Below are 21316 nucleotides of genomic sequence, written 5' to 3'. Positions count from 1 at the left end.
ACTGCATGTAAACCTACGGAGTGAAAAACACAGAGTCACCACTGTGTGAACTTATTTGACAATGCTATGAATGGAAGACATTTGTTAATATTTTAACAGTTACACACGGCAGCTGTGGATTGTATATGAGAACACTTACTCATTCTTTTTTTTTTTCCACGTTATCCTCCCACATGACGATTGCATGAGCCAATCCCAGCTGACATAAGGTCAGGACAGGTCACCAGTCCATCATAGGGCCAACATACAGAAACTAACAACCATTCACTCTCACATTCATACCTGCACTCAATTTACCTGCAGTGTCCAATTAACCTCAGCATGCTTTTGGACTTGTGGGAGAAAACCCACAAACGCACACAGGGAGAACATGCAAACCATTGACCTTCTCGAGGCAACAGCACTAGCCACTACCCCACTGTGTGATTTAGGACGACACTTCTCCTGAAAAACAATAGTGTCAATAATTAAAGATGGCACAGAGAGCAATGGACAAGAGTAGAGGGGAGGGCATGTGAGGGGAAGTGAAACTAAGTGAGGTTTGTATATTCTGAAGAGGAGGATGTGGCAGTAGTAACTTGGAAATGGCAGCAATGACATGTGTGTTTAACTTAAGCCAACAAACATAAAAGGGAGTGAAAGAAAACGAACAAATAAGTGTTTCAATGCAATGAGTGGAGGCATATTATTCACACATGGATACAGCCAATGAGTTCCAGTCTGTAGGCATTGTTCATGCATGTGAGGGGAGGGGGGTCCATCTATTTTTCTGATAAAAACTCCATAGAGTCTGACCCAGTTTCTGAGACAAACATGAAGAGGCCACACATAGCTGTCACATGAAGTGGCTCAGTACATTTGTGGTTGTACAACAAACACAAGAGCATGTGTGAGCTGAAACTAACCGAGCAGGACTCTGCTCTTCACTGCCGCCAAAACTTCAGGATTAATAGCCCTAATCCTTTTTTCATATATTTTTATATATCACACACACACAATTGAAAAATGCTCAGGTCACAGACACTCATGCTTATTATGTGGTATTTTATGTACTGCAGCGTGATTTAAGAGAAAAGCAAAATACGACAAGGCTGTCAAACAAACCGAGGTTGTGTGCATGTGTATTTGGGTCAGACGTAGGATTTACAATACAAATACATTGTTATCATGTTATATTCTATATAGTCTTGATGACGCATTAGAGATCTGACTAACAGGTAGTTTCTAACAAAATATCAACGTCTCCTCACCTTCATACTCAGTGTCTTTATGTAAGTTATCATGTCATTAGGGATTAAAGCATTAAAAGGTACAGTATGTAAACTATTGGAGATGAATATTCTACACCTCACAATTCTATTTAAAGTGTGTTGAAAAACCTATGTAGCCTTCACTCAGAAGGAATTAGTTTGTCCATCGTGGGCCACCATGTCTTTGACTGCAAAGACATGGTGGCCCATGGTGACCTCGGTAAAGCTGGCCTGGCTCCTGATATAAATATAAAAGGCTCATTCTGGCGTAATGAATAATAATTCACCCACTCAGGTGATTGCTCAAAAAGTGCCAAATCAACAAATTGTCAACTAAATTTTACACACTGGACCTTTAAATTGCACCTAATGATCCATAATAATCTGAAGTTGTGCATGTCTTTGAGTAACATGTCACAATGCATTCAATTTTATTTAAATAAAAATAGCTGGGGTCAAAATCTCACATGAAATCCACCAAGTTCAAGTACTTCAGTCTTTTCTTCACATACAGCATGGAGTTTGTTTTACAAGTTGATGTTTTGAGAACATCGTTTACCAAACGATCAGTCTCGAGTCTCTCAAAAAACAAGGTTCTGTGTCTCCAGCCCACCGTCCCATCAACCAGCCTGACGACTGTGCCTCATCCTTCGGGTGCACTTGCTCCTAACAAGGAGATCTGCTGCAGTGCTAACTGTTCCACCAGGACAGCAGCCCTAGCCCCGGCTCACAGATGGTCCCCTGAAACAACAGCATGAGCGGTCAGATAAGAATGAAGCTATGTTGCCTCACACAGACCAAAACTGTTGGTTTAGCTTGTGAAGCCAAAGACTCACTACAAACTAGTCATAACAGTGAAGAATACGGTGTGCTAAATCTCTACAATGTTCATATTTGAGAAGCAGAAATCAAAGTTGTTTTTATTTTCATAATAAACAAAACAAATAGATTAGATGGATTAATTTAACAGCTTATCAACTCATTGATTAAATAACTAAGAGGTGGTAAACAAAAAGCCTCTCTGCTCCATTTGGTGTGAGAAAGACTTGATGACAGGTTATGATGCACTTAGTGTCAAAATTAAATGAGTTATGGAGTTGCATGAATAACAAACATATGTCAACACAGCTTAAACCTAAAGAGAGTCTGCATCAACCAAACATTCACCCATTTATCAAATGTGCTTATCATGAGGCGCATTCTTACAATCAGAGTGTACGGCGCTTCCTTCTTCTCCCTGCTCTCCTCCGCTGGCTGTTCTGTCGACTGACCCGGTTGAGCCGGTGTGTCTGTCGCTGCTGCAGTCGGGCCCGTTGGCGAAGTATCCACAAAGACCTCGTCTGTCACCCGGAAACGGATCTCCTCTCCCTGGTCCATGTAGAGGTCATGGGCCCCTTCATCCGTCTCATACTCCCACAGCCAAACTTGCTCTGCTTCGTCACTGTCGCTACAGTTAAGGAAGGGAAACTGCAGCCACTTCAGCTATGGCCATAAAAAATTATTTCATATGTGACACAGTAATGTTAAAGTTACTAATCACAATGCAGGATACAACTTTGCAGGCTGTTGCAGAGACTCCGGTGGAATGAGGATATCATCAAAGAAGCCCATTGTCACTAAAGCGGAGAGATACAGCGTCAAATCAAATTTTTAGGGTACGACAGATGAAGCAAGAGAGTGTAATCAATGAGTATAATCCACGTCTTACTTCTTTTGAATATCTAGAATGAATGTGTGAATATAATCGTAAAAACTAGCACCCCTTTCAGCTCATATCAACAATAATCTGCATCCATATAAACTCAAATAAATAAAAAGAAATCACCAGGCATGAACATGTTATTGTAAACAGAAAGCCGATTCTTCCCTCTGCAGTTGTATGCTTGGTTTCAGAAAGCACTACTGATGAGAAACAGCAACAGGGATGTATTTTATTAGACCAAAAGCAAAGTTTGGTTCACAGCTAATAGTCGAGTCCTGGCTGATAAGAAACAATCAGGAAGTGAATGCATATAGACAACTGCATTATCGTTTTCAAATGTCTCCCTCTCTACCCGTCCAGACTAAAGTGCAACCTTGGAGTTTTTTTTATATTAAAGCCAGCAACCTGTTTGTAATTGTTTTTGGGCCTCTAAAACACTGTTGTTAATGGTAGGCATTTGCAGAGCAAAATTTATGCCTTTTTAGTATGGAGAAAGCCTCAGTTTCTCACTTTCTTAGGCCATAATCTCCATCCCCAGAAAATGAAATACTTTTTAAGATTTGTGTCTTAAAGTCAAACAGTGAGAAAGACAAACAAAACCAGAAGTTACCGTGAACTCCCTCCTGACTGCAATACTTGATCTTGCCGACCAGGATCTCGTCGAGGAAAGGGTGAAAAACCACATACCTGAAATTAACTGACAGAAAGACCAAGGGAGTGAATCAAGCGGGTAAAAAGCTCAAACAACATCACTACTGGACTATAAAACAGTTTTTTTCTGGCATTGTACCGTTCTGCTCTTGTTGGGATATTAGTAAGTTAATCATTTTCTCCATCTCCCTTTGATCTGCATGCGTTTCCATGTTGACAAAGGTTACAGTTCTGCCCTGACACAGAACATGATTGCTTCGATCAAAGTATTAAAAATACACACACCATCCAATTGTATGGGAGAAATGCACAAACAATGATCACAGCAATGGCAACGCCATCCTAATACCTTTGGTGTGTGAGGCTCCGTCTCCAGGGAATATGTAGGAATCATCCAGTTTAGTGACGTCGTACAAGCAGATGCAGAGGCCAATGTTGTAAACCACCTGAGGGGATGAGAGAAGGTCAGAGTGCAGCTCACAAAAAAACATGCTGGGCGTACAGGTTTCCACCATGACTGCAACACAGACTCACTGAGTTTAAGCTCATAAAACAACATTTCTATTATTTTTACCCAACGCAAACTACCGTGCTTCCAAACAAATTACACAAAAGCACAGATCACATTTGTGTGATTTTGTTAAATGTTAAATTCAAGATTTAATGTTTAGTGTGTCTGTGATTTGATTAATTACAAGCAACTCAAATATTGAGAGTGTGGAAGAGAGAGAACAGAACAATAATTGTACAAATAATTGTACAATTATTATTTTGAAAAATCGATCAATATTTTGTATCGTATTTATAATTAACTCATATAGTATTCATCTATAAACCAACATTTCTTGGTGTCTACTAAAGTGTCCGGCATTTACCAGATTCAAGGATTATTATCTATTAATTATAGACCTTTTATTTCTGTATGATGCTTTACATCCATCTTTCAGTTACTGCCATCAGGCAGACGCTATAAAGTCCCACTTGCCCGTAAAAACATCAACAAAAGGTTCTTTCTTCCCTCTGCAATATCCACCCTGATCAAAATCAAACAGCCAACACACTGCACATGTTTTTTATCTGTCATTGTCTTTGAACTGTGTTTCCTATTTTACTGTTTTTATTTTGGGAATGTGAAAGTGTTTTGAGAGTGTTGAATGTACTGTATTTTATTGTAGCAGCCGTGTCAATGACAAACTAAACCAGTAACCACAATAAAGTCTATCTATCTACCTAACAACACAGACAACTTTTACCTAAGAACCCATCTTCTATTCTATCTTATTCTAACCTCGAGGTCCACTCAATGCCGCTTACAATATTGTGACCTCCCATTTGAAAGGCAAAGCATAGAAATGTTACAGGTGTTTTGCTCAAATCTCTCAGTCATAAAAAAGTGGAGGACAGAGGAATTAGAGGAAAGTTTACCACTCGGTCACATCACCTTTACTTTTCAAGATATTTTTTAATCATTTGGGACTTCTAGTTAGTACTTGTTGCTGTCTTGATGGTGGAATATTGACTCAGTCCTGCCATTAGGACTGAACAATTAATCAAAATCACAATATGGGCTACTGCAATAATCATAGAAGGCACAATGCTTCTTAAAGCCAAAAGTTGTGTCAAATTATCCATATACATCATATTCTCCAGACTGAAGAAAATATTTTGCACAGAAAAATAATCACAATTGGATATTTATTCAAACTCGTTCAGCCCTATTGTACATACTTCACTTCATAATATGCCATAGATTTTCAATAGAAGACGGACCTGCATTCAGGCACATACTCTATTGTGTCTAAGAATCACACCCTTGTAATGCAGAATGAGAACAAACATTTGCCTTTCTTTTTCTTCTTCTTCTTTATCTCACCTTGGCCTTGTTCTTTAGGCAGATTTTCTCCTGTGACTTTAGCAGCTTTTTTCATAAGGTAAACAACACGGAATATCAGGGGAAAATTCCAGTAAAAGCATCACTGTTACCTTCACATGTATGCACAGACTTGAGTGCATATTTTCACCTGTATTTTCTACAGTATTTGAGCCGCTACAAAAACATTAATAACACATTAAGCCCTTAATAACACATTGCAATAACATATTACTGGGGATTCTTACTTTTTAACGAACACTTTAAAGTGAAAATCCCGAATCATAATTAATGAATGTACTAAATTAGGAGGAGGTGACTGAAATGATGCAGTCTCCCCCTTGTGGTACTTTAAAATAACGTACTAGAGACACTCAATGATTGTTATTATCCTGGTGATAGGAGTTGTTTGTGAAGTTTTCCTAAGTGAGGCTCACACTCACCTTATTGGCCAGTTTCTTGTTGAGCTCCTCGGCTATGGCCTCGTTGAGTTTTCTGTGGAAATTCCACGGAGAAATCCTGACAGTGTCGACCATCTCCACCAACACAAACATGATGTCAGCCGTCAGCAGCTTCACACACACGCGCCGCCGGTCAGATGTAGCACTCTGACAACAGGACGAGTCTTTGTTTTTATTTTTTTCAGAACTTCATTTACTGTTTATTCCTCTCTGTAAATCACCACAGCGGAGAAACATTGAACACGTCCGTTCACACGCAGCTAACTACGCCACAAAAACTACTACACTAGTCTGCGGGGATGTCCGAGGCAGCCATGTTGTCTCCATGTGAGTGTTTGCGACAGTGGCATTTTACGACATGTCGCAAAACTTAAAAGCACATTGTACTTTCTTTTTCTTGTTTACATTAAACACACACATTCCTTTATTTATACTATTTGTAGTTTGTATGCTTTATTTCCTATAAAATTATTTAATTTATACTTATATTTGAATTAAGTAAAGTAGATAAAGTTTTATATAAATTGAGTTGTGTGTAATAGGAATGGGGTAGGTACATAATAGATAGGTAGATGATGACTGGATGAATGAATGATAAGACATCAAAAACAACTGTGCAGTAATCAATATACAAATGTGTTTGAATTAAACACGAATATACAGTAGCAATGTCCGTAGTATAGCAAAGTGTTTAAATGTTTACAACAATGTTTGATTTAAGCTCAGAAAGTGTAGTGGACAGAAATTGACTGAATAATAATATGAATAGGAATAAACAGAACTTAATGAATGTCAGAGAAAGTTAATGTTATCACAGTACTGAGATTAATTCATTCTCATTTTTTTTAAAAACACACACACAAAAACCACCACTTTACAATTGATTCTGTATTAATTTACAATGTGCAAAGTAAATGTCAATATATGTTTGACATTTATCTTCCAAGCTACAAATCTGAAGACATGTTATTCACCCATCTAATTTTACAAAATTAATGCCAAAACAGGATTGTGAGGGGAATCATTACAGTAAAAATCAGTTCTTAGTACATTTGTATTTGTTGTGTCAAATGCAAACATGTTAAAGAATTTGTTGTTTGTTTTTAAAACAACGATGAGAGGAAGATTGACCAAATCACCTGAGAATAAAATGACACACCATTAACAGCATCATTTGATTTGTCCTATTACAAAAACGTGGTTACTGAACCAGTGAGCAAGTAGCATCTTACAACAGAGTAAGCAAACTGTCCTAATTCTCACAAGCAGGCACAGCTGTTAAATTTCATTGCAGAGGAAGAATGGACATGAAATTAATCAGCATGTTTTCATGATCCAGGTGCATTTTGTACATGACCATTATAGAATTATTATTTTTTTTGGATGACTATTCAAACACAAACACCGGCTAACCATTATTGCTGAACATTTTTAGAAGGTCTCTTTGGCTGTACATGTGACACAAGATGGGCATAATGATAAGGGCATTAAACAGGTTTGTGATGATTCTCAAATGGCTGAGTTTAATAACAGTATGTCATTCAAGTCATAAAGTCATATAAATTGGCTTGCTGCCTTTTCACCTTTAATAAAAGAAATTAGCATGTCTCTTTTCAATGTCGAGGCCAAACAATCCAATATTTGTGCTCTCATTAAACCAACAATCCCCATTTTAACATGTCTGTGAAACCATTACATAAATGGAGATTTGGTTCATTACAAACCACTAAGGGGACACTTCAGTAGCAATAGTAGTACGTTGGAAATTATTTATTATTTACAAACTAGGTGAGTTTTTAGTACCACAGTGACACACAGGACCAAGAATACTCTCACATTAATCATAGCAGCAATGACCTCAGATATTTCTAAGCCCACAAAATATATAATTAATGACACTTTTTTTTAGTGGTGCACACTACAGTAGGTAAATACGATGCCAAGAATATGGTTTATATGTATATTGATCACTATTGAATATGCAAGTTGTATGTCAGTCCCCCATAGTAACACACAAGAGAAAACTATGGAAAGAAACAACATAGAAAGCACATGTAAAAACTAATCCACAAACGACAACGTGCTAGTGTACAGTCAATCACACACATGTTAGTTTTGTAAGGAGAATGCTTTCAGGACCAAACTTTAACCGAAAAATACATTCAGTTCCAAGACAAACATCTCCTGTTGCAGCTCCACACAGCAATTTCACACACTGGTAGCTCCAGATGTGAGGATGAACTGATAAACTGGGACTTTAACACTAGGAAACCGCAACAACATATCCATCCACATAACGCATGAGCTGCATGACCAACTGAACCGGGAATGTCAGTGAAATGACAAGACTGAAGATCTACAACACCAGAGAGGAGATGTTTCACTGGAATCGATGCAAGTGTGGTTTCTTTCTTGTTGCTAATACACCAGAATTTAAATGATTGCCTGTACGGCTTTACCATCTAAGAACACAAACCTAACCATAGCTTATTTAACCTAACCTCAGGTAGTGCATGAGTGAATGCGTGTCAAAGACAAGTGCAATAAAGGTAGTGGGAATAATCCAGATCCAAAACCTAGTGACAGCTAGATGGGGGTAACAGTAGCAGAGGCAGGTAATTGCTTTTTTAACAGTGTAGCTGCACTAAACAGGGACTGAGACACTGAGACACATCAATAACTGTATCACAAAGCAGAGCTCATCACCATGTGGGAGTAGGATTTACTTAAGATTACAGCTCTGTAGATAATACCACAAGTGTATTCATGTAAATTCAACATCTCAGGCAGTTTACTGAAATGCTGGAATAATATTTGATGAGGAGGAGGAGGTTTGATGAAGGCTGAAGTGTGAAACTTACTGTTTAGCCTTCTTTTTAGGTTAGTGATCTGTATGAATTAAGTTTGTACACCACTTTTATGTTTGCACTTCCAACACCATAGTTTCTGAAGAGGGCAACAAGAAACCAAACAGAATGATTGGCATCTGAGAATGGAACAGTGTATGAAATGTTAAATTAACTTTGAAAAAGTGCTGCTTGTATGAACGATATATCTAGAGACACACACTGCTAACCTGCTTTCCTGTAAGTCCACCCATCAACTGGGTTTTCTTTCACAGTATCTCTGTCTGTGCATGTATGAGTTCATGTGTATGTTTCTGTGTGTGCGCTTTTCATCTTTACAGCGACATTATGTATGTGTGTGTGTGTGTGTGTGTGTGTGGTGGTGTGTGTGTGTGTGTGGTGTGTGTGCGTGTGTGTGTGTGTGTGCGGAGTTCTTGCTTTAACTAATGCTACATCCATACTACTCTGGTTTTGTTTAAAAACACATACATTTTGCTCCGGATACACCAGTCGTCCTCACTACCTTGGGGATTTATAGCCCCAAAAATGTAGAAGTTTAAAAGCACTGCTGACTCAGTTTTTGTTTGAAAACTTCAGGACTACATTTGAATATAGACGGGCAAAAAACGGAACAATGATGCAGTTACCCACATTCACTTCCCTGATTGTTTTTTTTCTCACCTCTGGTTTCATAATAGAAATCCTTGTTCTATCACCATTGATGTTTGTCATTATTAAGCAAACAACAGATTAGGGAATCATCGTGCCGTTAACACTTGTATGTTTTTTGGCGTATGAGTAGGTACAGGGGTCACACATCAGAGTAGTGGTTAGCGCTGTAGCAGTGTTTGCATGTTCTCTTCGTGTGTGTGTGTGTTCTCTGGTGTCCTCCCATAGTCCAAAAACATGCAGAGGTTAATTGGACACTCTGAAGCACCCCCGTGACCCTCTTGTGCAAGATAAAGCAGTAGATAGATAGTATAATAGGTGCAGATTACTTCTGAAACAGAGATAAAACACCTAAAAAAGAGCCATTTTTAAATGGAAACCGTAGTATGGATGTAGCCTGAGCATGACTGCAGCTGTCCCCTAATCAAGCCTGTTACCGTCTATCATTTAAACTGTCTCTTGCTCTTTGCGAAGCCTCTCTTCTAGGCGCGCATTATTACCCTTCTTTGCCAACATCGTTGGCCCACACAGGCCCCGCCTTCGTCCTTGCCGCCACCTACTGCAGCTCCTTCATCCTGTTGAGGGCCGAGCCAGCTTTGAACCACTCAATCTGTGTCTCATTGAAGGTGTGGTTTAGAGAGATGGACTCCTGGCTGCCGTCGGCGTGCTTGATCACTGCTGTCAGTGGCTGGACAAGGGACATCACAGGCAAAAATGAATCATGTGTCAATCAATCCAGGTTTTCTTTAACATAATGTTAATATAATGTTAGGAGAAGCTGGGCCGTCCTTTGGATTAAGACTTCATCAGTGCAGAACACTCCTCACCTTGCCAGGGGCAAACGATTTCAGGCAAGTGATTGAAATCTTGTCATTGGGGAGAATTTTCTCATAGTCGTCGGGGTCGGCAAAAGTCAGTGGAAGCAGGCCTTGTTTCTTCAGATTAGTCTCTGTGAGGAAGAGGAGAAAAATATGAGAACACAGCAAGATACTCAATTTCCCATAACCAGAAACTGTCTGACAGGGGTTAATCTGTTGCACAGAAACACAAGGTCAAAGAGACCGAGTGCTACAGATTAGCAGCTGTTCGCACAATGAATTTGCTTTTTTTCCCCCAAAGAGCAAAATGTTTTTGTAAGAAACAAACAATCATCTTATCTACACATTTACCTACATTCAGTAAATGCAAAAAAAAGGTATTATGGACTGTAATCATTAATTTAGGAATCCTAGGAATTTGTTGAAGATATCATTCTATTGACTGTTGTAAACATGGCAGACTAAATTAACATGTTCTCGAGCCATTTTCAACTATTAAGAAATGGCTTCATGTATTACTTATAAAGAATACTACACAACTGAAACATACCATGGATTCTGGCAAAGCTCTTGACGATAATAGCACGTCCTCCCAGGTGCCGTGGCTCCAGAGCAGCATGCTCTCTGCTGGAACCTTCTCCATAGTTCTCATCTCCAACCACCACCCAGTTTACTCCATTAGCCTGGATTACACAAGGATCAGGGCAAAGTTTTAATCTCTCAGAAGAGGAAAAGACTAGACATATAAAGGCTAATTTATTTTTGTTGTATAGAATCTATTATCAGCGAGACCGAGACAAATAAATTGCTGAGAAACGAATAAAGAAAAGGGTTTTTGTTTCGTTTAACACAACTATTTACAGTTATGTTAGCAACTGAATGTAAAACAGACACTATTACAATCACTATCAACAAAATCTGCATATTATAATACCTTGTAATGGCGGGCCACATCTGGCACACCTCCGTACTCCCCTGTCAGCTGATTCCTGATCTTGTTGATGGCATCGTTCTCAATGTTGACGGCACCAATCAGCAGATTGTTAGAGATGTTGTCCAGATGACCACGAAATTTTAGCCAGGGGCCCGCAGCACTAATGTGGTCAGTGGTGCACTTTCCCTTCACCTACAGCAGCAGGTGGATCAGAGAGGAAGGAGAGGATGAGTAGAGGAAAGAGGAAAGTAGAAGGCATGAAGTATAGGATATTAATCTTCCACTGATCATGATTATATAAAATTTAATACACTCAATCATTCATTTAAAATTGACCAATATTTTTATTGTAAACATTAATAAAAAATGCAGTATGTTTGATGGGGATTATTTTCAGAAGCAGTAGTCAGGACAGTAATTATAGGACTAACTCAAAACACTCATAAAGGATGATATAACCTAGTGCTCAATATGTATGGTTCAACGACATAATAATACGACATAACGTAATAAAGGAGCGGCATCTCACAGTGAGACTGCAAAATGCAACAAACAAAGGACTCCTCTGCTCACCCTTCCCTTTCTTGAAAAGCTGTACTGTCACTGCACATTCCTCAGAGTGTTCGAGAACTATGGTAGCCTTCTCATAACAAAAAGGATGGAAACACTCTTTCAAAATTGACAATGACTGTTTCTTCTTTTATGCGGGTGAATAAATATTTTGCAAGCTTCTGCATCAAAACATGACGAGCAATGTCTAGTTGGTCAGCAGAAAAGACAGTGGTGCAGTGGTGGCACAAGATTGCAGCCTTCATTAAGAAAGGCCCTTGCCTAAAGTACAAATGTAGCAATTATGGGTGTATATTTAAGTTCTGCTAATGTTACACACTGTACCATTAAGGCACAGGGGGATTTACATATTTTTCCTTCTACAGCTATTAGCTCTCCTGTACTTGCACATAATCACAACCATGCGTCCATCTTCTGCTCACCTTGATGAGGACCCTCATGTCCTCTAGGTCTTTTCCATGCCACTTATCAAAGGGCTCCAGAAGCTGTAGACGGTTGCTCATGGGGTTCACGTCCACCTGAATATCAAATCAAGTAGAGACATAAAGGTTCAGGTACAAGTATATTTACATTAGGTAGGTCAAATTCCCGATTAAACCAAATTTAGTTGAACACAAAATTGCATGCTTTTATTGCTTAGTACAGAACTTGTTCAACTCTTCTAGGACAGTCACCTCACTTTAAAGCCTGCCTTCATCATCTCTATTACAGTTATGGATTGTTAAGAGTCAATACTGTGTCTTAAAAAACAGAATGACCTTGACTGAGCTGCTCTCAGCTGGAGGGTGCTGGTACGTGTCCTGGCCCGGGTCGAAGTCTCTGGAGGGGAGCTCGTCACCAGTGGGTGGTTCCAGCTTGAACTTCTCTCCATTAGGAGCAGTTAGGTAGTCAGTCTCGGGGTTGAAGTTGAGGGTCCCAGCAAGAGCCAAGGCAGTGACAATCTACGTGAAGCACAGGAAATACTAACAGTGATAAGTGTGCACCAGGAGGAACTGAGGATTTCCAAACATCACTCACTTTTACATGCCCACTATGCTGTGTATGTGAGTTACTTTTATTCGGTGTATTAGTGCCCTTGAGGTTATAAACCTCTGAGCTTGTGCTGTGCTTGATGTTCTAAGTGCAGCCCTTCTTACCTCAGGAGAGGTGACAAAAGCATGAGTAGCAGGATTAGCATCATTCCTGGCAGTGAAGTTCCGGTTGAAGGATGTCACAATAGTATTCTTCTCTCCCATTTTCACATCCTTCCTGGAGAAAAACAAAATGGGGAACATGTTAGGGAGACATTTTTCAAAATATTCCTGTGTGAAAGAACAAACAATGGTCCTGAGCTTGCTGCTAATGAGGCTAAACTTGGCTTTACAGATGAGTTGCGTACCTGTCCCACTGTCCAATGCATGGTCCACAAGCATTGGCAAGAACAATTCCACCGACATCATTCAGGATCTTGGCCTGGAGGAACAACAACATGCATTTGATAAATCATTTCTTTCAGAGACAAAAAAAACCAGACAAGGACAAACTGCTATAAGTCACTTGCTATAATCAGTTTCTGACTCACATATCCGTCCCTCTCAATAGTGGCACGGATCTGTTCAGAACCAGGGGTCACCGTGAACTGGGCCTTACACTTCAGACCTTTATCCAGAGCCTGCTTGGCTAAGGACGCCGCTCTGCCCATGTCCTCATAGCTTGAATTGGTGCAGCTGCCGATCAGACCTGCAACAGACATGTTATGTGTTAGTATGAAACTACAGTCTGTGTGTGTGTCACATAATAACAACAATAATAATAATAATAACAATAATAATAATAACAAAACAATAACAAATGTTGACGAGGAAAAAAGGATGAGCAAGTCTTTAAGTATAAACATAATTAGCTTATCATAATTATGCTCTACTCATTTTGTCAGCGACTGAATTATGCTGTGTTCTACACTCATTGGGAAAATCATCAGCTATATTACAGAGCTGTAATGTGATCAGATCAGATCTGGTCAATAAAACAGCAGTTGCTTAGACAAGGCAAGACATATCACATTTCATTGGACAGAGCATTAAATATATGTAAAGTGGAAAGATAATATGGGTGTGTCACAGACACTGACCAACTTTAACCTCCAGTGGCCAGCCGTTTCTCTGAGCTGCAGCTCCGATCTCAGACACAGGGTGGGCCAGGTCAGGAGTGAATGGTCCGTTGATGTGAGGCTTCAACTGTTGGAGGAAGGAAAACAAGCAGTTTCACTATGAGCCTTGGTGCTGCCACATGTGCCATCACAACTACATGATGCTGAGAACCAGCAGTCAGTGGATAAATGAGAAGTGGCTGCTTAAGTTCCCACTTTCAACCACCTCAGAGATAGCCACTTTACTGTCCGGCCTCAGTGGCCAACTCATTCAATCAGCTGATGAATGAATAGTGAAAGGTTGTTATTTTGAACGCTTGACATTTTAGTTGTAACACTACGAAATGTACATATACGTACAAATAAATTATAGTTTCCTGACTGATATTAGTGACATAGTGATAACGTAGTGAGCTTTATATCAAGCATTTAGGAAAAAATGTATATTGCACATCTCTAATCAATACCACTGTGCTTTTAACTCAGTATCAGTATGTAGGGTATTCACACTAAGCAGGCAGTTAACTCTTTCAGCAGTTAAGCATGATTCATTTTTGACCACAGTGTTAATGGATGTATTATTCTTCAATGCATTCGATGACAGATCTTGAAGCAGAAATCCAATAAAGCAGGGATGTTGTGCTTTTGTCATGACTAAATGGCTCACAATACTTGGGGGCTGATTTTATATGTATGCGATTCTGCTTGACTGCAATTCTTCAATTAAAAGTATTGCAAATTAATAAAATTGATTATTCCCATTTATTCTTTTTTTTTTATCAAACCAAAATTGAATAATACATTTCTTGAGACTATAACCCATGAGTCATATTTCTAAAGTCAGTCAGTCAGTCAGTCAGACATTTAGCTAAACTGAACGAGACTGAATCAGGCCAAATAGAAAATTGTGTTAGTGCTGGAGTGTTTTAACTCACCTTACTCAGATTAATCTCAACGACCTGGTCATATTCACAGCCCTTATCTGGGACCAAGTCATCTTTGAACTGATCAGCTACAGAGGCAATCTCTGAGAGGTCATGAAGAAGGAGACACAGTTAGAGGTGAGAAGGTGAGACACACCGACCAAATACTCAACATACAGAGAGAGTGTGACTGACCTCCACGCCCGGTTTTCTCCAAGTACGTCTTCATACGGTGGTTGTATGGGAAAACAGATGTGGTGGCTCCAATCTCAGCACCCATGTTACAGATGGTGGCCATTCCTGATGATCAAAGTAGTGTAAATTTGACTGTTTACTGTTACTGCAATATATTATTATTATTATCAAGAAATGTATGGATTTATTCTTAGATGTTTATGTTCTAACATAGGTCAGGTCTATCCACAGGCTGCATATAAAAATGGATATTGTCTTCTGGTTTGCAGGATGAGGCCAACCTCTAAGAAGCAATATATTGTAGAGCTACCTGCAAAAAGAAGTGATTTGGACTGGAATTCTATGGGAAAATTAGCCTACTTCTGTCAATAAACATTTCACTGAGGAGTTAAAAGTAGGGTCCCATTTTGAGGAACAAAGACAATAAAGCATGGCACATATGAGTAGTATCTCATCCTTACCAGTGCAGGAGATGGAGTCAACGCCAGGCCCATGATACTCTACAATGGCCCCAGTGCCACCCTTCACAGTCAGGATGCCAGCCACCTTTAGAATAACGTCCTTTGGAGAGGTCCAGCCAGACAGGGTGCCTGTCAGCCTCACTCCAATCACCTGGTGGAGAAAAGTACATTAACAGATAACAACATAAACAAATAGACGTCTGTGGAGACAAACAAAAAAGATGCTTTGAACGTTAATTAGATTCATATATATTTAGAAGTCATGAAATTATGCCAAAAACTCACTTTGGGACACTTGAGCTCCCATGGGATTCCGGCCATGACATCCACGGCATCAGCTCCACCCACTCCAATACAGATGGCACCCAGACCACCACCATTGGGAGTGTGAGAGTCTGTGCCAATCAGCATCGCTCCAGGATAGGCATAATTCTCCAGGATAATCTGGCCAAAAAATGAGGATATTTCATTTCCCCATGTAAATTTAAAATATGTTTGAACATCTGTAAAGAAGCCACAAAATTGCTTTTCTTAAAATGGTGTTGCAGAGTAACTGCTCTGAGTCGGTGTACAAAAGAAAAAAAACAACATAAATCAGTGCACTTTACCTGATGGATGATGCCTGAGCCTGGTTTCCAGAAGCCAACTCCATATTTGGCTGCAGCTGTTGCGAGGAAGTTATAAACCTCGTGGTTCACCTCCTGAGTTAAAGTAATTAGGGAGGTGTCAGAGACTCTGTCAAGGTTATTTCTGTGTATTAACAAAGAATAAACTTGGGTGCAGCAGTGCATTTTACATCCTTTTATTCAACCTAAATGCGGTTTCTCCGGGTCCTCCGTTTTCCTCCCACAGTCCAAAAACATGCAGATTTGGGGATTCGGCAAATTGGACAATCTAAATTGACTGTAGGTGTGAGAGTGAATGGTTGTTGTCTCTATGTGGCCCTGTGATGGACTGGAGACCTGTTTAGGGTGTACCCCATCTTTTGCCCATCTCAGCTGGGACTGGCACCAGCGCCCACCGCAACCCTCATTTTGAGGATAAAGTGGTAAAACACGGATGATTACATTGTTTTATTTTTCAAGAAACCAGAAACCAAATCTAACCCCCGAAAAGAACGACAAAGAAAAATAGTACTTTAGTTTGCGTTGGCTTATATATGGTATATATATTGCTTGTATGCAAAATGAATCACTTGATTATGGAGGGTCTGCAGTAAAGTACAATGTTGTAGCCCTTTTGTGGCATGGACCCGAAACCAAACGTTACATAGTGCAAATGCAGCCGTTTGCCGTGCCATTCACCCTGTTGTAGGATGATGTACCATCAAAATAATCTTTGAGACGTTATCTGAACGCTGAAATCCTACACAGTGTCGCTTCAAAACTGTCAGGTTACAATGTAAAACAGCATCATATAAACACCACTCAAAAATAGTGGCAGAAGTTCATGGGAGTCAAAAGAGAATCTATCTGTAACTGCATTTGCCAACACATTCATTGGACATTATGAAATTACAATCACACACATTCTGTAAACACACATGATTAGTGTTGGCATCTAATGCTGCAGGTATCAAATGTGACTTAATTTGTCTGATTGGCTGTAAAATTAATGACCCATAACTTGAACCTGAAATCAGCTTCATAGTAGTCAGGACAGGCAGTTTTACATAAGAGGCACAATGGCTTTCTTCAGTACAGAAAACAGTATGTCAATATTCATCTTGGATTTAATAAGTTACCTGATGTTTACATTATTCAAGGCTCTCCTTGAATAATTTGAGGAAGTATCTGATTACAGCAGAACAGAGGCAAGTGGCATTGACAGAAGCTCAATAACACGATTCTTGTCAGATATTAACTAAACAGCATTTTTACCTCCTTATGTTGGTACATTGCAACCAATGAGTGTAGTATAGTCATAAATAAATATAAAGTAAACCTCACCTTAGCCCTCTTCAGGTCCTCAACCCCCCCAATCTGAGCCTCAATCAGGTGATCACAGTGGATGGTGGAGGGAACAGCCACCTTGGCCAGACCACTGCTGATAAACTGGAGCATCGCCATCTGAGCCGTGGCATCCTGCATAGCCACACGGTCTGGATGCAGGCGAAGATACGTGCGGCCACGATCAATCTCCTGCCGTGCAGGATCATCCAGGTGACTGTACACAATCTTCTCTGACAGAGTGAGAGGCCTATTGAGCCTGTAAGGTGGATTGTTGCAATAATTTGATGAATATTGTCCTGTGTTTGAAGAATCAGAGGAACATTTTTTCCCTTAATACTGAAAAGGAAACAAGCCAATATGATATTCAGAGTAAGCATCAGTTCAAAATTACTGGATAAGATATTGAAAAAGTAAAATCTGATATGATCCTAAAACTTTAAATATCACAAAGGATTCATTTTAGCACAGGCTGTAAAAAAAGACTTACGCCACCAAAGTCATGTGACCAGGATGTAAGCAAGGGATATAGTGATCATGTGAGCTTTGTGGACTTTAATACGGAAGAAGACATGGCAAAACAGACAAGTGTCATTTTGATAAAAGACCTTATGAGATTCAATCTCAACTAAGAAATCACTTTTTATTTATTTTATAAAGTCCAACCAACATTGCGTTAGGAAATTACCAGTTGGAACAACTACTTCAACAGCCACTTTGACAAACGTGTGCTCCTATTTCTGGATTACAGCATATGGTCATCTTGTTGTTAGCTACTGGGGCATGCTGCTGGCTCTGACAAGTCAATAGGGTAAACTTCACAAGATTTTCTGTGTTGCTTTAACAAACACCAGCCATTCCTGTAAGTGTAATGAATAAGGGAAGTGTCAATGTGCATGTGTAACTGTGAAACTGCTACTGACCTTGTGCGAACAATATTGATGTTTTCGTGCATCTTTTCATAGTTAATGCTGGAGCCGGGTTCAAAGCGGCTTATGGCCACCTTGGCTTTGGCGTTGAAGGCTGCTGAGACATGAAATCTCCTCACACCGGTTCCAAGGGCCACCTAAACCAAGGAGAAAATAAAATTCAGACAAATATAACCATAAGCAACATTTTAATATAGAGCACACATTTTTACTTTAGATAATAAATATGAAGCAGAAACACAATTACAAATAGAAAATTCCAATAAATAATCAGGGACCAAAACAGTTAAACCTAATCATGCTCTTAACAGTAAAGATGAGGCTGAAAGAAAATCTAGATAAGCACTTAGCATATCTAAGACTGGTAAGATTAGTACAAACATTTGAAATTTTCTACAGAACAGAGGATGAGGCTTACTAAGACAATACACTAGATCTTTAACATTTGCCTTCTGAAATGTTTATTTCCATCAGTGAAAAGTCAAATCTACTTTGTGCCTTTCTCTATACATTGCATATACAGACATTTTATCAAAATGTCATCAGGAAACTGATATTCTTCTGAAACATTTTCATTTTCATGACATCTGTTGTTCAAGCCATTACATGACTAGATAAAAGCCAGTGATACCAACAGGTTGTCCAATCTGTTATTCAGTAGTAGGGAAATCTTAAAAAAAAAGTTCAGTTTGCTTAATATCCGTCATTCAGTGTTGATTTCCAGTGGAAAGGACAAGTGGGTGAAAGTTTACACAGCTCATAGTGCAGGTCTCACTCACTGGACGGACCATCCGACAGCTCGTCTCTTACACTGTTAATTATGTATGAGGACAAGGGTACACACAGTGTCAATAAATTAATGGTGAAACCATCTCAATGTCCTTATCATCTGACCAATGTGCCAACAGTAACAGTAGTCAGTCTCCAATGTCTTGGCATGAAGTTGGCATGAATAGTTCTTGTGTTTCAATTTGATAGAGTTTGGTTTACCGTTTTATATATGTGTCACTTGAATGAGTCTGAAAACAGCATCATAGAGGCTCTAACCAGCCCGAGAAGGAGCTGCTTCTGTTACTCTCTGAGGCTAATCAATATTATATGATATTAATAATAATATTAATTAATATTAGGGCCACACGGTGATGTAGTGGTTAGCACTCTCGCCTTGCAGCGAGAAGAACCGGGTTCGAGCCCCAGTTGGGGCCTTTCTGCATGGAGTTTGCATGTTCTCCCCGTGTGTGCGTGGGTTCTCTCCGGGTTCTCCGGCTTCCTCCCACAGTCCAAAAACATGCAATGTGGGGATTAGGTAAATTGGACACTCTAAATTGACCATAGGAGTGAGTGCGGGAGTGAATTGTTGTTTGTCTCTGTCTGTGTGTGGCCCTGCGATGGACTGGCAAACTGTCCAGGGTGTACCCGGCCTACTGCCTAATGTAGTTGAGATTGGCACAGCACCCGCAGCGACTTAAGTTGCAAAAAAGGACTTGAAACTCGACTTCAGACTTGACTTAGACTTGAGTAGAATGACTCAAAATGACTTATAGACATAGAATATTTAAATGTTCTCAAATATTGAGGAGTTAACATTACATTTTGTTTTTGCAACATGGAGAACATTTAACATAGGTTTAATGTCAGTAATGTAGATTTATTTATCTTAATTTTATTGATGTTAATTGTATAAACTGTTTAATAAACTCTTCAGTTGTATGGGACCACGAAGCAGTCCTTACATTGTATGAGTAATGCAGTGTTTCTGTTACAGATAAAAATCTAGCAGTTCAAAATGACTGGGAAATCATCTTCATCTTCTATAAGACTTGACTTGTAACTTGCTTGATTTAAAGCAGGGACTCGACTTGACTTGACTGGTTTGGTACTTACAAGAATTACTTCGGACTTGCTTGAGACTTGCTTGTGATTTATGTGACTAACTCCCATCTCTGATAATAATTGTTAGTAGAATTACTACAATATACTATAGGTTTGAAAAATATATTAAAGGATGTGGACATTATTTGCTTCAAAGGTACTTCCCAAATAATTGCCACGTGTTGTTATTGTACATCAGTTCCAGCTGGAGTGAACTGCTATTAAAAACTACTTTGTAACCTTGCAATCACCTTGTGAACATCAGGACGCTGAGGACGCTTATTTATTAGTAAGTATGGCCGAATACGATGCTGCTGTTAGGAATAATGTGGTTTATTTGTTGGTTTTGGACAGACTCGCTTTATAAACGTTACAACGCGTCGCAGCCTGGTGTCAAACGGGGACGCAGTGACCTGACAAGCAGCGGCTCCGTGCGCAGTCTGCATTTGCATGTAGCATTTATTTACCCGCCTACGGTGAACCGTGAGCTTTGCAGGCTGCACCAGACAGTAGCATAAACGCACTGTCACATGTGCAGTTCATGTCAGCACAGTGAAACACTCTGTACAAGCCAAATAACGGTTTCTTACCCGCAGCCTAGTGACAGTCAAACAGTAAGACGCCATTTTGCTAACACATATATGTGGGTCGCTCTAAAATGACGTCACGTGGCAAAGGAGCCCTTTAAATTAATCTTCAAGCGACAAAACATTTGTAAATGTATTCTGGATTATATCATCGGTGACTTTCAACACTTGCTTGAATGTAGTTTATGTTTTCCTAAAGAGCAATACAAAACACAAAATGGAGTACTTTAAACATTATTATAGTTTTAGCGACGTTTCATAATTACAAATCCAAATTTAGGAAGAAAATGTCCGTTTTCTTGAAATAGTTTGAATTATACCTGAAAACAATATCGTCAGTTGTAAACCAAAAGGCTGCAATGACTGTAGATGTGTGCTCCCATTTCAATAATATTTAATAAATACATATGTATGGTTTTCTTTATGCTTATTAACTTATTTTATTTGTATACATATGTATTGTCTTTGTTGTCTATTTGTTAAGTTCACACTGTATATTTT

The 21316-nt window shown here is 39.3% G+C and overlaps 2 protein-coding genes across 3 annotated transcripts; both read right to left on the bottom strand.

Moving 5' to 3' along the window:
• Positions 1-1027: 1027 nt before the first annotated feature.
• polr3h (polymerase (RNA) III (DNA directed) polypeptide H) lies at positions 1028-6279 on the bottom strand. The gene is made up of 6 exons (XM_044050122.1): positions 5917-6279; positions 3953-4049; positions 3563-3649; positions 2803-2866; positions 2457-2691; positions 1028-1991 (listed from the first exon to the last, which is right to left on the bottom strand). Exons 1-6 carry the CDS (start codon positions 6025-6027, stop codon positions 1941-1943), a joined length of 645 nt encoding a protein of 214 aa, XP_043906057.1. The 5' UTR covers positions 6028-6279; the 3' UTR covers positions 1028-1940.
• A 522-nt stretch (positions 6280-6801) lies between these two features.
• LOC122785632 (aconitate hydratase, mitochondrial-like) lies at positions 6802-20895 on the bottom strand. 2 transcript variants are annotated; one of them, XM_044051520.1, is made up of 18 exons: positions 20819-20895; positions 18351-18493; positions 17428-17686; positions 16087-16179; positions 15764-15922; positions 15479-15629; positions 15018-15122; positions 14835-14926; positions 13882-13987; positions 13333-13490; positions 13150-13223; positions 12908-13019; positions 12530-12712; positions 12194-12289; positions 11202-11393; positions 10818-10950; positions 10277-10398; positions 6802-10137 (listed from the first exon to the last, which is right to left on the bottom strand). In XM_044051520.1, exons 1-18 carry the CDS (start codon positions 20852-20854, stop codon positions 10006-10008), a joined length of 2346 nt encoding a protein of 781 aa, XP_043907455.1. In that variant the 5' UTR covers positions 20855-20895; the 3' UTR covers positions 6802-10005. The 2 variants fall into 2 exon arrangements, with proteins under 2 accessions (XP_043907455.1, XP_043907456.1); XM_044051521.1 differs by lacking the exon at positions 20819-20895 and having other exon boundaries at positions 17428-17726; positions 18351-18453.
• Between the last annotated feature and the right edge of the window lie 421 nt (positions 20896-21316).

The sequence above is a fragment of the Solea senegalensis genome, linkage group LG19 (assembly GCF_019176455.1).
Source record: "Solea senegalensis isolate Sse05_10M linkage group LG19, IFAPA_SoseM_1, whole genome shotgun sequence".
In the NCBI taxonomy this organism is placed as follows: domain Eukaryota; kingdom Metazoa; phylum Chordata; class Actinopteri; order Pleuronectiformes; family Soleidae; genus Solea; species Solea senegalensis.
Note: the sequence above shows the minus strand (reverse complement) of the source record. Positions and strands in the feature narration are given on the sequence as shown.